Here is a 17,061-nt window from a genome sequence, read left to right as displayed (position 1 = left end):
TATCCTGCTTAGAATGCAGAAACTTTACATTTAAATAATGCAACACGCTCACAAGAGCAGACAGAGTCCATTTATACACTGGAAATGAATATTTCATAGGCTATAATAAACAAATACACATTTGAGTCTTACCTGAATGAGTTCGAGGAGCGGTAGAGTCAGACAGTGAAGCAAAAGATAAGGACAGAAAGCGCAGGGCAGAAATAGTCCCCTGATCTGCATAACTTCTCTAGCTCGTCTCACAAGCTGAATAACTAAATAGAAAAGAGACATATCTCATCAAGAATTATCCTAAAAAAACAAAGATGTGTCTTCAGCCAAGCTGAACAAATAAGACAAACACCACTGACTTTCACTTATGTGTATGAATAATGTATGATTTATTTTTTATAACAGACATACACACACATGTTTATGTGCAGTCACAACTAAGTAAATACACATATGCAGTCACAGTTAATTCATTTGTAGGTATCAAAGTATCGTCTGCATTATTGATGTGGAGATTTTAAGTTTATTATAGCAGAGGCTTCTATAAAAGTCTTAAATCAGTTTCGAAATCCTTATCAAAAAGGAAAACATGTAATTTAAAAGTTATCAGGTTGCAACAATTGGTTTACTGCAAATTTATGTTACTATAACTTTTTAAGTGAACTTTAATTTGGTGGTCAGCCATGCAGGATTGTGCATAACTAATAGCAATATTAATAATAATGATTACTAATTATGTAAAGAACACTTATAAAGCATATATGTTACTCAATAGGATCTTTTAAAATGATAAAAATAAATATTTGTTCAAGTATGATTGTGTATTCTGCACATATTACACTCATTTGCAGATATATGTGGAAACACAAGAAACATAAATAAAATGTAAATAATATACAATATACAAGTAAACAGATATACATTAAACAATAGATAAAGTAGGCATATACCAGATGCATAGGTGTGCTTATTTATATCTACCTCTTCTACTTAATCTTTATAAAGACAAAGGTCGATTTGCAAATATCTATATATTAAATACATTGGGTTTGCAAGAAACAGATATATGCATTGGGAGAAAACTTTGTGCATAAGGCAGCTTTGCCATCACTGGATGCTGACCTGATTGAGGAAGGAGTATGGTGTGGATGGACCACATCAGCAGCAGACAGAATATTATTTCACAAACGTCACCTGCCTCTCTGGTTCTCCCCTTCCCGGCATCCAGAACTGACTTCTTTAAGATGATGCTGCAGAATCCTTTTGCAAACTCCCTTGGTAAATACTGTACAGTGTAAGCAAATTCACTCTCAGACAGCAGAAGTGAAACGAATCCTCCCCCAACCAAAGACAGCAGTCCTATTGTAATGGCAATGTGGTACTGAGTGTCACTGTGCAATATTAGTTAACAAACCTTCATACAGACTTCAAAAATACATGTAAACTATTTCTCTTTGCAGGACAGCAGCCATGAACAACGTGCTTTCTCAATAATGACTCATTTTGATAATAATTTAATAAAGTGATAAAATAATTATCCCTGCAACTAACACAATGCACTGCAAGCATCATAACAATTGCATTTTATTCTATAGGGCTGAATGTCTTTAACCATGAAAAAGAACAATAGAAAATCAATTTCTAAATAATCTATCTAGGGTGGTGCTTTTGTGCTTTAACCTGCTCAGCAGTGGCGGAGTTAATAACAGTTTATAGAACATCAAATGTGATAGTAGTCAAATTAGTAATATAATGGCTGATGGAAAGTATTATTATGTCAGACAAAGTATTATATCACTTTTCAGTATGTGGGTCATGTTAAAACAATTTTAGCATTTGTATATTTTTTGTATTCGCCTTTATAAAGCAATATTGAGAAAACCACTTTGGGGACATTAATAAATACACCAATCACTTACTTTTTATCTACTCTCATATTTAAATCAGATATCAAAGTTGGACATACAAGTTTTGGATCATGTAACAAAGTTTGTTGTGTATAACAGAGAGATAACTACTTTTTTTTTAACGTTCATTTTTGCCAATAGAAAAGTTAGCATTTAAGTACTTAAAATGCTGTTGTACAAAAGCAGACATTTTATTGATTTAAATTTGAGTGCACAGATCTTTTTATCTGTGAATATGTATATATTTTATGTAAGATGGGAATTCCATAAACAGTTGAAAAAAAGAATATTGTTACTTGCCATTTCAGAATTTAAAAGTGTGCAAAACCCTTAAAGGGAAAGTAAAGTCATAATTAGACAGAGCATACAATTCTAAACAACTTTCCAATTTACTTCTATTATTTAATTTGCTTTCTTTTCTTGTTATCCTTTGCTAAAAGGTTTATCTAGGTAAGCTCAGAAGCAGCAAATAACCTAGGTTCTAGCTGCTGATTGGTGGCTTCATATATATACTGATTGTCATTGGCTCACCCATGTGTTAGTTAGAAACCAGTAGTGCTACTTCAACAAATAATACCAAGAGAAGGAAGGAGATTTTATAATAGAAGTAAACTGGATAGTTGCTTAAATTTGTATGTTCTACTTAAATCATGAAAGAAAATGTTTGGGTTTCATGTCCCTTTAAGTGCTTCATTCTATTCTGATAGGGTAAAATCAACAAACCCAAACAAATTCTTATGTATATAACTCAGTTTAAAGTGTATAATGTTTAAAATTTTAATTTGTAAGGAATTAAAGAGTTGACAGTTTTTATTGTCAGCCAAGCCAGAAATTTATTATGTAGTTTAGGTTGTGATTATAGTGTTTTAATTAAGTCTGAAAACTGATTTTATTTTGAACGTTGTCAAGGCTTCAACCTCTGTGCCTGTTTATTGTGAAATCTATCTTGCCCAAAATTCACCTCAAACATATTACATCCCATAAGAGAAATATGTTGATGGTCTAGCCCAGGGTATCAGCAACTTCCCACTTGGAATGAGATATGTTACTTTGTAGGAAAAATTATTTGGCTTCAAAATGTAGCTACAGTTTTAAGGTTTCTCTGATGCTTGTATGATCTGATTTAGTTCACCATCAAGTAAGTAGATTAGGTGCACCGATTGCTAATCAACATCATATGCATTACTAGAATTAAAAAGTAAGTAGATTGATGTCACTCATTAATAATCAGCATTGTGTCCATTAATAGAATTAAAAGGGATATCCGTCATACAATTGTCATTACTTTGTATAATGAAATCATTACAACTAGTATACAGCAAACACACTTACACTTTTCTTTACATCCCCATATTTGGTAATAATTATTAATACACAATTGCTAAAAAAAGTTTTAAGGATTCAATGTTTGTTCTTTTACAAGGATGTATGTAATAAAATCTCAGACTCTGTCTTGTAGATTAGTAATTGTTCAAAATCTCAGACTGTGACTTGTAGATTTGTGATTGTACAAAATCTCAAACTGTGACTTGTAGAGTTGTGATTGTAAAAAATCTCAGACTGTGGGTTGTAGATTAGTAATTGTATAACATCTCAGAATGTGGCTTACAGATCAGTGATTGTACAAAATCTCTCAGATTGGGGTTTATAGATCAGAAATTGTACAAAATCTCTCAGACTGTGGCTTATAGATCACTAATTGTACAAAATCTCAGACTGTGTTTTATAGATTAGTGTTTGTACAAAATCTCAGACTGTGGCCTGTAGATTAGTAATGGTACAAAATTTCAGACTGTGACTTGTAGATTTGTGATTGTACCAAATCTCAGACTGTGTTTTATAGATTAGTAATTGTACAAAATCTCTCAGAATGTGTTTCATAGATCAGCTATTGTACAAAATCTCAGACTGTGTTTTATAGATTAGTAATTGTACAAAATCTCTCAGACTGTGGCTTATAGATCAGTAATTGTACAAAATATATTAGACTGTGGTTTATAGATCTATAATTGTACAAAATATATTAGACTGTGGTTTATAGATCTATAATTGTACAAAATCTCTCAGTTTGTTTTATAGATCAGCTATTGTACAAAATCTCAGACTGTGGCCTGTAGATTAGTAATGGTACACAATCTCAGACTGTGGTTTATAGATCAGTAATTGTTTGAAATATCAGACTGTGACTTGTAGATTTGTGATTGTGCAAAATCTCAGACTGTGTTTTATAGATTAGTAATTGTACACAATCTCTCAGACTGTGTTTTATAGATTAGTAATTGTACACAATCTCTCAGACTGTGGCTTATAGATCAGTAATTGTACAAAATCTCAGACTGTGGGTTGTAGATTTGTGATTGTACAAAATCTCAGACTGTGTTTTATAGATTTGTAATTGTACAAAATCTCTCAGACTGTGTTTTATTGATTAGCAATTGTACAAAGTCTCTCAGTCTGTGGCTTATAGATCAGTAATTTGTACAAAATCTCTCAGACTGTGGCTTATAGATCAGTAATTGTACAAAATCTCAGACTGTGTTTGATAGATTAGTAATTGTACACAATCTCTCAGACTGTGGTTTATAGATCAGTAATTGTACAAAATCTCAGACTGTGGGTTGTAGATTTGTGATTGTACAAAATCTCAGACTGTGTTTTATAGATTTGTAATTTTACATAATCTCTTAGACTGTGTTTTATAGATCAGTAATTTGTACAAAATCTCTCAAACTGTGGTTTATAGAGCAGTAATTGTACAAAATCTCAGACTGTGGCCTGTAGATTAGTAATGGTATAAAATCTCAAACTGTGGCTTATAGATCAGTACTTGTTAAAAATCTCAGACTGTGACTTGTAGATTTATGATTGTACAAAATCTCAGACTGTGTTTTATAGATTAGTAATTGTCCAAAATCTCAGACTGTGAGATGTAGATTAGTAATTGTACAAAATCTCCCAGACTGTGGTTTATAGATCAGTAAGTGTACAAAATATCTCAGACTGTGGCTTATAGATCAGTAGGTGTACAAAATCTCTTAGACTGTGGCTTATAGATCAGTAATTGCACAGAATCTCTCAGACTGGGACTTATAGATCAGTAAATGTACAAAATCTCTCAGACTGTGGCTTATAGATCAGTAAGTGTACAAAATCTCTCAGACTGTGTCTTTTAAAGATCAGTAATTGCACAGAATCTCTCAGACTGTGACTTTTATAGATCAATAAGTGTACAAAATCTCTCAGACTATGGCTTATAGATCAGTAAGTGTACAAAATCTCTCAGACTATGGCTTATAGATCAGTAAGTGTACAAAATCTCTCAGACTATGGCTTATAGATCAGTAAGTGTACAAAATCTCTCAGACTGTGGCTTATAGATTAGTAAATGTACAAAATCTCTTAGACCATGGGAAATATCTCAGTAAGTGTACAAAATCTATCAGACTGTGACTTATAGATCAGTTATTGTACAAAATCTATCAGACTGTGACTTATAGATCAGTAAGTGTACAAAATCTCTCAGACTGTGGCTTATAGATCAGTAAGTGTACAAAATCTCTCAGACTGTGGCATATAGATCAGTAAGTGTACAGAATCTCTCAGACTGTGGCTTATAGATCAGTAAGGGTACAGAATCTCTCAGACTGTGGCTTATAGATCAGTAAGTGTACAGAATCTCTCAGACTGTGGCTTATAGATCAGTAAGTGTACAGAATCTCTCAGACTGTGGCTTATAGATCAGTAAGTGTACAAAATCTCTCAGACCGTGGCTTATAGATCAGTAAGGGTACAGAATCTCTCAGACTGTGGCTTATAGATCAGTAAGGGTACAGAATCTCTCAGACTGTGGCTTATAAATCAGTAATTGTACACAATCTCTCAGACTGTGGCTTATAAATCAGTAATTGTACACAATCTCTCAGACTGTGGCTTATAGATCAGTAAATGTACAAAATCTCTCAGACTTTGGCTTATAGATCAGTAAATGTACAAAATCACTTAGACTTTGGCTTATAGATCAGTAAGTGTACAACATCTCTCAGACTGTGGCTTATAGATCAGTAAATGTACAAAATCTCTTAGACTTTGGCTTATAGATCAGTAAGTGTACAACATCTCTCAGACTGTGGCTTATAGATCAGTAAATGTACAAGATCTCTCAGACTTTGGCGTATAGATCAGTAAGTGTACAAAATCTCTCAGACTGTGGCTTATAGATCAGTAAATGTACAAAATCTCTTAGACTTTGGCTTATAGATCAGTAAGTGTACAACATCTCTCAGACTGTGGCTTATAGATCAGTAAATGTACAAAATCTCTCAGACTTTGGCTTATAGATCAGTAAATGTACAAAATCTCTCAGACTGTGGCTTATAGATCAGTAAATGTACAAAATCTCTTAGACTTTGGCTTATAGATCAGTAAATGTACAAAATCTCTCAGACTGTGGCTTATAGATCAGTAAGTGTACAAAATCTCTCAGACCGTGTCTTATAGATTAGTAAATGTACAAAATATCTCAGACTGTGGTTCATAGATTAGTAAATGTACAAAATCTCTCAGACTGTGGTTTATAGATTAGTAAGTGTACAAAATCTCTCAGACTTTGTCTTATAGATCAGTAAGTGTACAAAATCTCTCAGACCGTGTCTTATAGATTAGTAAATGTACAAAATCTCTCAGACCGTGGCTTATAGATTAGTAAGTGTACAAAATCTCTCAGACTGTGGTTTATAGATTAGTAAGTGTACAAAATCTCTCAGACTTTGTCTTATAGATTAGTAAGTGTACAAAATCTCTCAGACTGTGTCTTATAGATTAGTAAGTGTACAAAATCTCTCAGACTGTGGCTTATAGATTAGTAAGTGTACAAAATCTCTCAGACCGTGTCTTATAGATTAGTAAGTGTACAAAATCTCTCAGACTGTGGCTTATAGATCAGTAAGGGTACAGAATCTCTCAGACCGTGGCTTATAGATTAGTAAATGTACAAAATCTCTAAGACCGTGGCTTATAGATTAGTAAATGTACAAAATCTCTTAGACTTTGGCTTATAGATCAGTAAGTGTACACTGAGGTTTGCTACAAATCTATGCTTCGTTGTGTATTTCTCTGCTGCTCCACTACACATGTGACTGCTGCCGTACAACTTTTTAGTTTTACTATCAGGGATGGTTCTAGAAAATTAATAAAAAAGTGTGGCAATATAAATACATATCGTGGGTGTAGTATGGGAATAGTGTTTGTCATTTTTTACTATTATACCACTTCCTTTGTTATCATCCCCTTTTCAACAATTTTCTTCTATCATTGCCCTAGGTAGGGCGCTGAACATGTGAAAAAGACAGTTGATACCTTTAAGAATTTCAGATGCCACAGTAAAGATTTATGTTCACTGTCTCTATTATTTTACTTTTCCGTTTCTCCTACTCTCTTTTTATTGCTTGCTTTGTAACTTCTGTTTAACCCATACTAATCTGGCACATTGTCAGTCCCTGCTGCTTCTCAAAACATTTTCTTCATTGTACTCATGCACTTTAACAAAATGTGTACCTAATAATTTTAAGTTGAATGTTATGACATTCCTTCATTTTCAAATTAAAACCATGTTGTCTCACTCTTGTTATTCTGTAAGAAGTGTTACTTCTAAATATCACATCCAGAAAATATTCATTACATGACATAATGTATCAGTATGTGACAATAAGTGAACATCAAAGCACTAATCCGTATTTTTAATCAAGGCATAACATATAAATCTATCTATCATCTATCTATTAAGCTATCTATCATCTATCTATCCCAGTGTTATAAATCACAGTGTTGTAAGCAGGGTTTCTTACCCTGGGAGTTTCAATAGAGTGATGCCCGGTAGGTCTCCTTTTCACATTCTGCCTATCCAGGGGGATAAGGTTCCAGGCTCCTTCCCTCTCTTCAGGGGAAAGTTAGTAGTAAGGGGGTAGGCTCTGTTTGAGCGCCTTCGACCAATTCCTCCTCTGCTATTGATTAAATCTCCCATATCTCAGCCTCACCCAAGCTCGGCTGCATTATATGATAGTCCCTGGTTTCCAGGAGAGCTTTGCTGTTCTTTGCTGATCCAAAAGTTACACCAAGATTTAGTCCTTGAGGCACATACACCCTATTAGTGCATAAAAAGTGCTTCACCAACTGCACAGACCCCCAGTGCAGTGCCAGGGTGGGCTTCCTCCCAGCAAGGCAAAAAACTCACCTTTCATCCCTTCAAACTCACGTGAAAAAAATAAACCATGCACCAAAAAAACTACAGAACAGGTTCATGTCAGCATGGAAAGAGAAATGCAGAACTAGTGGAAAACACAAGCAGAGCCAGAGGCTGTCCTCCCTGACTGCAATCTATCCTCAGCATGCTGCAGTGATTTTTCATCCCCATCTAGCGAGTCCATTGTGTATTTGGCACTCAACGTTATTTTATTATTCCATTTCTCTAATGCCAGATGACCCTGTATAGGTGGAGGGGAGGAGAGGGAAGGGAGGGGCGACTCATTCCCCAGAGCAGGTTTGACTTGTATTGAATGCTGCATGTAGTATTTAGATATTTAATATATATGCTGCTTACACTCAGCAACAGTAAATAATCTACTACTACAAGTATGTCCATTTATTTTTGTAGATGAATATGTATAGGCCTAAAATACTCAACCATATTATCAAAAACAAATCGAAGATCACTGGCAGAGTAGAAATAAATAGTTTGGGGTCATCGTTAGTTTTTCAGATTGTAGCTCTTCAAAGTAAAACCGAGGTCAGCTAGTTGTGAGTTTGCAGTAGTTTTTGTTAACATATATTCTCTACAAAATGAATTATGTAATTGGTGTAGAAAAAAAACCTTAAAATGAGTAAGAATGAACAAATGGTACGAAATAACATTTTGTAAAAGTGTTTAAAGTTGAATACAAACAAAAAAAGCTTTGGAATACACAAGCAGCTCATAAATGCAGACTTCTCCTGTGTGCACAGTTTTGGTGCCAATCCTGTACAAAAGAGAAATTGGTGTGCAAGCAGTGCACATGTTCTTGACTGTCAATCAAGCATGTGCATCATCCATACTCACCAATCAGTGTAGTCATTCGAAGTGCAGAGTTAACAGCAACCTATTATTAACGGAACAGTCTAGTAAAAATTAAACTTTCATGATTCAACTTTCAAATTTACTTTTGTCATCAAATTTGCTTTGTTCTCTTGGTATTCTTAGTTGAAAGCTAAACCTAGACCTAGGTAGACTCATATGCTAATTTCTAAGCCCTTGAAGGCCACCTCTTATCTCAGTTAATTTAAAATAAATTCACAGCTAGAGGCAGTTAGTTGATGTGTGCCTTATAGATGACATTGTGCTCACGCACGTGGAGTTACTTATGAGAGGGCACTGATTTGCTAAAATGCAAGTCTGTCATAAGAACTGAAATAAGAGGGCAGTCTGCAGAGACTTAGATACAAGGTAATCACAGAGGTAAAAGGTATTAATAATATAACTGTGTTGGTTATGCAAAACTGGGGAATGAGTAATGAAGGGATTATCTATCTTTTTTTAAAAAATAACAATTCTGGAGTAGACTGTCCCTTTAATAGCTTGCATATAGCTGATTTTCTAAATTAAAAAGCTGTTTCGTAAAATGTAACTTTAACTTAAAAAGGTTTTACTTTAGCTAATAAAAATAAACTTTGTTGATTAAAATCTAGAAAAGTAGCAGATATCTCATATGTGACAAGTTACACCATCTACGATATCCCCTAAATATAAATAATATATATGTCTAACATATGTTATTGCACATTAATACAATCAATTCGTTTTAGGCTTATGTTCAAGTCATGTAGTCTTGCATAGAAATCCATAATATATTGGCCCTGGATAAATGTTAATTTTCCACAGATTCAATAATATTAAATGTAAGTACAATGTATATGTGAAATCATCTACATTATTGCAAAGGCCCTATTATAAAGGGACAGTAAACATATCTTCCTGCAAAGCTTTAAACACATTGCAGGATTGCCACCACCAAATGCTTTGTTAGAGGCTATGCAATAAGCTCCTAACAGCTTCCAGAACCTTTTATCTTCTTGAAATGTAGGCGACGGTACAGCCAATCAGGTGCTGTGCTTTCTACGCCATCAGCTATAATGGGAGTGCTCTGTATAGTGCCAACATACTATTTCAACCAACTTTATAATACAAATGTTTTTTTTGAAAATGGATGTTTTCACGTTAGAGACTAGTACCTTTTACATGCACCTGGTGCTGATCTTGGCACATTAGCAGTGTCTATAAATGCACCATTCATGTGCTTGATTGAAAAAACATTGATTTTATATTAAAGAGACACCAAACACAATTGTTTTTCTTTCATGATTCAGAGGGCCTGATAATCAAAAGCTCACCGGCAAATCTTTGGGGGCTTTTTTTGGAGCATTATTTTGCAATGTAGGTGCCTCTCTTTCACATCCAGAACTCTGCATAAAGAGAGAAACAACTCTCAAGAAAACAAAATCGCCTTTTTAAAAGTCTTTTAGGGACCTCGTTGTCCTGACTAGATGTATTAGATCATCTCGTCAGAGCAAAGAGCTTTTGCTCATTAGGTCAAGAGAGTGCATGCAATTTTAAACAACCTTCTAAATAACTTCTGTTATCTAATGTGTTTTGTTTTCTTGCTATCCTTTATTGGAAAGAATACCTAGATAGGCTCAAGAGTTGCTGATTGGTGGCTCCACATAAATGCCTCAAGTTATTGGCTCACCCTTTATTCAACAAGAGAATAAATCAAATTAGATAATATAAGTTAAATGGAAAGTTGTTTAGAATTGTATTCAATATCTGAATCATGAAAGAAAAATGTTGGTTTTAGTGTTTCTTTAACCCCTTCGCGAACTTAGGACGTTCTATGCCGTCCTAACTGCACTGGACTTTAACGCCCCTTAGGATGGTATAGAACGTCCTAGCCTTTTGACTGTACTGAAGCCAAAGGGGCTTCCTGAATGGGATCTTGGGCTGGAGGGCGTGTCTAGCGTCATAGGCACTCCCCCCAGACACAATCCCATCATTGAAATCACAAGATCGCATGAACGATCGCGCAATTTCACTTTTTAACTTATTTGTTTACATCAGAACTTTTTTCTGATGTAGACAAATAAGTCCGGGTGGGAAGGGGTTAATAAATGGCACACTGTGCTCTGAGATTGGCAGAAGTGCCTATTTCATAGATAAAAAAGGTAATAGCAGTACCCCTTTTTTAAACAATGTTATAAACTTGGTTATAATGTAAGTTGGGGATCTGTATCATTGACACTAACATATTTGTAAAAATCCTATTTTCCAGCATCCTTTATAAATATATTCCTTACTGTGCTTTTATAGACCACAAAGTTGTAGGCCTGTATTTTTTTAATAAGATAAAGCACAAATTGCCTTGCTTCTTAAAGATTTTGTGCGTTACCCATTAATGTACCTTGAATGAACAGTTACACATTCCTTCATTATTGGCGGACAATAGATTTGGAAGCTTTTCATGCTTGCTGGTGATTTCCTGGAGGTATTTCAGCACTTGTTCAAAGCAGATTAAAATACATTGCACCATCTAAATACATGGCTGCCCATAAAAGAAAAAGTGGCTTAAGGGCTTTGCAAGCCAAATATACAAGACGTTTCTGTTTTAATTCAACAGACTCAACAATAGCTTCATGTCAAAAAGGCTATATTTACTCAATTATTAGCATCATCAATATGCAGAAACTCGAAATCAGCTGGGACATTTAAAATGCAAAGCAATTCCATTAAATTGGGACATGCACTAATTTAATTACTGTGCTTTTCTTTAAGTACAAAATAGCACGAACAGTATTCCTAAACATTCTGCTCTCTAGCACTTGTTTGTTAACGGTTTTAAGGGTTACCTAGATATGGTAATTTTTACTCTGTATAATTATTGGTAGAGACTGTAAATTGTTTATTTTAAGAAACCTGGACTTTAAATACAAAAGTGATTATCTGATATATGTGGATTAGTAAACACCAAATGTTATTTGTTTTTTTGTAATTACAGGTTCTGATTTTATTCATACCTAAGAACATTTAGTGAAAGCCTGTTCTTTAAGGGGCTAAAACGCTATGTTATAAACCATGTGGGGTATGAATAATTACTCATTCTAACAAGCTTATATGATGTATATTTTGGGGCAGATCCAATATATACATCCTTGCAGAAATGCTCTGCATGATATAAACATCCCCTCAGGAATCAACTGCTTCTATAAAATCTAGTGCTAAGTGTGACCTTGGGAAATCTCCTTGTTCTGCACATTAATAGCTGTTAAGGGAAGAGGTCACACTGTGTCAGCTTGCTGTTTAGTTATTCATAATTGAAGCTTTACAGAATATATAATATCTATAATTCATATATTGTTCGGAATGTTGGAATGAATTGTTTTCACTGTCACTCTAGAAACCTCTACATAGCTTTAAGCACAAATGCGTATTAAAAATACTGATAATGGCCACTACCCAAGGACATTGTCTTTAGATATAAAGAAGTTGTAAATAGTTGCCTGCTTGATTACTAGTGACATTTGTACATGTCCATCAATTATCTCAATTTAAAATTGATTCAATTTGTTTAAATGCTGTTTATACTTCAGCAGCAATCATAACTTGTGATGCAAATCGTATTGCATATTTTGAAGAATATATCTGCAACATTACCAACATCAATAATTTGGCTGGAATCATGGAAACAACTAAAAATATTATCATTAGGAGCTATTAATGTATATGATCTTAAAAAAGTGTGTTATGCACACTAGTTGAAGGAAGTTATATTTTTAAATCCTATATGGATGAATGTATGGTAAAACATAGGCATTCATCAGCTCTTTAAAATACCTAAATTAATCAATAGTCATGTTTCTCCAACATTGGTGTGTCCGGTCCACGGCGTCATCCTTACTTGTGGGAATATCTCTTCCCCAACAGGAAATGGCAAAGAGTCCCAGCAAAGCTGGCCATATAGTCCCTCCTAGGCTCCGCCCACCCCAGTCATTCTCTTTGCCGTTGCACAGGCAACATCTCCACGGAGATGGTTAAGAGTTTTTGGTGTTTAAATGTAGTTTTTTATACTTCTATCAAGTGTTTGTTATTTTAAAATAGTGCTGGTATGTACTATTAACTCTGAAACAGAAAAAGATGAAGATTTCTGTTTGTGAGAGGAAGATGATTTTAGCAGACAGTAACTAAAATCGATTGCTGTTTCCACATAGGACTGTTGAGATGAAGTAACTTCAGTTGGGGGAAACAGTTAGCAGACTTTTCTGCTTAAGGTATGACTAGCCATATTTCTAACAAGACTGTGTAATGCTGGAAGGCTGTCATTTTTCCCCTCATGGGGATAGGTAAGCCATTTTCTTAGTCTCAAACTGAATAAAGAGCTTTAATATGGGCTATAAAACTGGTAGACACTTTTATGGGCTAAATCGATTGCTTTATTTGGGCATTTTATACATGTTTATGATGATATTTCACATTTATAAGCTTGGGGAACGTTTTTTAACGGCAGGCACTATGTTAGACACCTTTTCCAGTCAGGGAGGGCCTTCCCAGTTGTAGGCTGAGCCTCATTTTCGCGCCATTACTGCGCAGTTGTTTTTGAGAGCAAGACATGCAGATGCATGTGTGAGGACCTGAAAATAGCTGGAAAAGTTTCTAGAAAGGCTTCATTTGGTATCGTATTCCCCTCTGGGCTTGGTTAGATCTCAGCAAAAGCTGTAGCTGGGACTGTATAGGGGTTAAATTTGTAAACGGCTCCGGTTCCGTTATTTTAAGGGTTAAAGCTCTGAAATTTGGTGTGCAATACTCTTAATGCTTTAAGACACTGTGGTGAAATTTTGGTAATTTTTGAACAATTCCTTCATAGTTTTTCACATATTCAGTAATAAAGTGTTTCTGTTTAAAATTTAAAGAGACAGTAACGGTTTTCTTTTAAAATGGTTTTTGTGCTTTATTAACAAGTTTAAGCCTGTTTAACATGTCTGTGCCTTCGGATAAGCTATGTTCTATATGTATGAAAGCCAATGTGTCTCCCCATTTAAATTTGTGTGATAATTGTGCCACAGCATCCAAACAAAGTAAGGACAGTACTGCCACAGATAATGAAATTGCCCAAGATGATTCCTCAGATGAGGGGAGTAGACATGATACTACATCATCTCCTACTGTGTCTACACCAGTTTTGCCCACGCAGGAGGCCCCTAGTACATCTAGCGCGCCAATGCTTATTACCATGCAACAATTGACGGCTGTAATGGATAACTCCATAGCAAATATTTTATCCAAAATGCCTGCATATCAGAGAAAGCGCGATTGCTCTGTCTTAAACACTGAAGAGCAGGAGGGCGCTGATGATAATTGTTCTGTCATACCCTCACACCAATCTGAAGTGGCCATGAGGGAGGTTTTGTCAGATGGGGAAATTTCAGATTCAGGAAAAATTTCTCAACAAGCTGAACCTGATGTTGTGACATTTAAATTTAAATTAGAACATCTCTGCGCACTGCTTAAGGAGGTGTTATCTACTCTGGATGATTGTGACAACTTGGTCATTCCAGAGAAATTATGCAAAATGGACAAGTTCCTAGAGGTTCCGGTGCACCCCGACACTTTTCCTATACCCAAGCGGGTGGCGGACATAGTGAATAAGGAGTGGGAGAAGCCCGGCATACCTTTTGTTCCCCCTCATATATTTAAGAAATTATTTCCTATGGTCGACCCCAGAAAGGACTTATGGCAGACAGTCCCTAAGGTCGAGGGGGCAGTTTCTACTTTAAACAAGCGCACTACTATTCCTATCGAGGATAGTTGTGCTTTCAAAGATCCTATGGATAAAAAATTGGAAGGTTTGCTTAAAAAGATTTTTGTACAGCAAGGTTACCTTCTACAACCCATTTCGTGCATTGTTCCTGTCACTACTGCAGCGTGGTTCTGGTTCGAGGAACTTGAAAAGTCGCTCGGTAGAGAGACTCCATATGAGGAGGTTATGGACAGAGTTCACGCACTTAAGTTGGCTAACTCTTTTATTTTAGATGCCGCCTTGCAATTAGCTAAATTAGCGGCGAAAAATTCAGGGTTTGCAATTGTGGCGCGTAGAGTGCTTTGGCTAAAGTCTTGGTCAGCGGATGTATCATCCAAGACAAAATTGCTTAACATCCTTTTCAAAGGTAAAACTCTCTTCGGACCAGAATTGAAAGAGATTATCTCAGACATCACTGGGGGAAAGGGCCACGCCCTTCCACAAGATAGGCCGTTCAAGGCCAAGAATAAGTCTAATTTTCGTTCCTTTCGCAATTTCAGGAACGGACCGGCCTCTAATTCTGCATCCTCTAAGCAAGAGGGTAATGCCTCACAGCCCAAACCAGCCTGGAAACCTATGCAGGGCTGGAACAAGGGTAAGCAGGTCAAGAAGCCTGCTGCTGCTAACAAGACAGCATGAAGGAGTAGCCCCCGATCCGGGACCGGATCTAGTAGGGGGCAGACTCTCTCTCTATGCTCAGGCTTGGGCAAGAGATGTTCAGGATCCCTGGGCACTAGAAATAGTTTCTCAGGGTTATCTTCTGGAATTCAGGGAACTACCCCCAAGGGGAAGGTTCCACATGTCTCACTTATCCTTAAACCAAATAAAGAGACAGGCGTTCTTACATTGTGTAGAAGACCTGTTAAAAATGGGAGTGATACACCCTGTCCCAATAAAAGAACAGGGAATGGGATGTTATTCAAATCTGTTCGTAGTTCCCAAAAAAGAGGGAATATTCAGACCAATTTTGGATCTGAAGATCCTAAACAAATTTCTCAGGGTACCATCGTTCAAAATGGAAACCATTCGAACGATTCTACCCACTATCCAGGAAGGTCAATTTATGACTACCGTGGATCTAAAGGATGCGTACCTACATATTCCTATCCACAAAGAACATCATCAGTTCCTAAGGTTCGCCTTTCTGGACAAACATTACCAGTTTGTGGCCCTCCCATTCGGGTTAGCCACTGCTCCAAGGATTTTCACAAAGGTACTCGGGTCCCTTCTAGCGGTTCTAAGGCTGAGGGGCATTGCAGTAGTACCATACCTGGACGACATTCTAATACAAGCGTCGTCCCTGTCAAAAGCAAAGGCTCATACAGACATTGTTCTGGCCTTTCTCAGATCGCACGGATGGAAGGTGAACGTAGAAAAAAGTTCTCTGTCTCCGTCAACAAGAGTTCCCTTCTTGGGAACAATAATAGATTCCTTAGAAATGAGGATTTTTCTGACAGAGGTCAGAAAATCAAAGCTTCTAAGCGCTTGTCAAGTTCTTCATTCTGTTCCACGTCCTTCCATAGCTCAGTGCATGGAAGTAGTAGGGTTGATGGTTGCAGCAATGGACATAGTTCCTTTTGCACAAATTCATCTAAGACCATTACAACTGTGCATGCTCAAACAGTGGAAAGGGGACTATACAGACTTGTCTCCAATGATTCAAGTAGATCAGAAGACCAGAGATTCACTCCGTTGGTGGCTGACCCTGGACCATCTATCCAAGGGAATGAGCTTCCGCAGACCAGAGTGGGTCATTGTCACGACCGACGCCACTCTAGTGGGCTGGGGCGCGGTCTGGGAATCCCTGAAGACTCAGGGACTATGGTCTCGGGAAGAGTCTCTTCTCCCGATAAACATTCTGGAACTAAGAGCGATTTTCAATGCTCTCAGGGCTTGGCCTCAACTAGCAAAGGCCAGATTCATAAGATTCCAATCAGACAACATGACGACTGTTGCGTATATCAATCATCAGGGGGGAACAAGGAGTTCCCTGGCGATGAAAGAAGTGACCAAAATAATACAATGGGCGGAGGAACACTCCTGCCATCTATCTGCGATCCACATCCCAGGTGTGGAAAACTGGTAAGCGGATTATCTGGGAACTCCATCCGGAGATCTTTGCCCAACTGACTCAATTATGGGGCATTCTAGACATGGATCTGATGGCGTCTCGTCAGAACTTCAAGGTTCCGTGTTACGGGTCCAGATCCAGGGATCCCAAGGCGACTCTAGTAGATGGACTAGTAGCACCTTGGACCTTCAACCTAGCTTATGTGTTTCCACCGTTTCCT

The 17,061-nt window shown here is 36.5% G+C and overlaps 1 protein-coding gene across 1 annotated transcript in view; it reads right to left on the bottom strand.

Moving 5' to 3' along the window:
* Window positions 1-8,134, bottom strand: part of PRIMA1 (proline rich membrane anchor 1) — a 162,214-nt gene extending 154,080 nt beyond the window's left edge. The window contains exons 1-2 of the mRNA XM_053710015.1: window positions 8,128-8,134; window positions 133-254 (exon numbers count right to left, since the gene is read on the bottom strand). Of these exons, the coding sequence (XP_053565990.1) occupies window positions 133-254; window positions 8,128-8,134 (129 nt within the window). The remainder of the gene's footprint in view (window positions 1-132; window positions 255-8,127) is intronic.
* Window positions 8,135-17,061: the final 8,927 nt, after the last annotated feature.

Source organism: Bombina bombina, chromosome 1, assembly GCF_027579735.1.
Source record: "Bombina bombina isolate aBomBom1 chromosome 1, aBomBom1.pri, whole genome shotgun sequence".
Lineage (NCBI taxonomy): Eukaryota > Metazoa > Chordata > Amphibia > Anura > Bombinatoridae > Bombina > Bombina bombina.
This window is presented reverse-complemented; position numbering and strand designations above follow the sequence as displayed.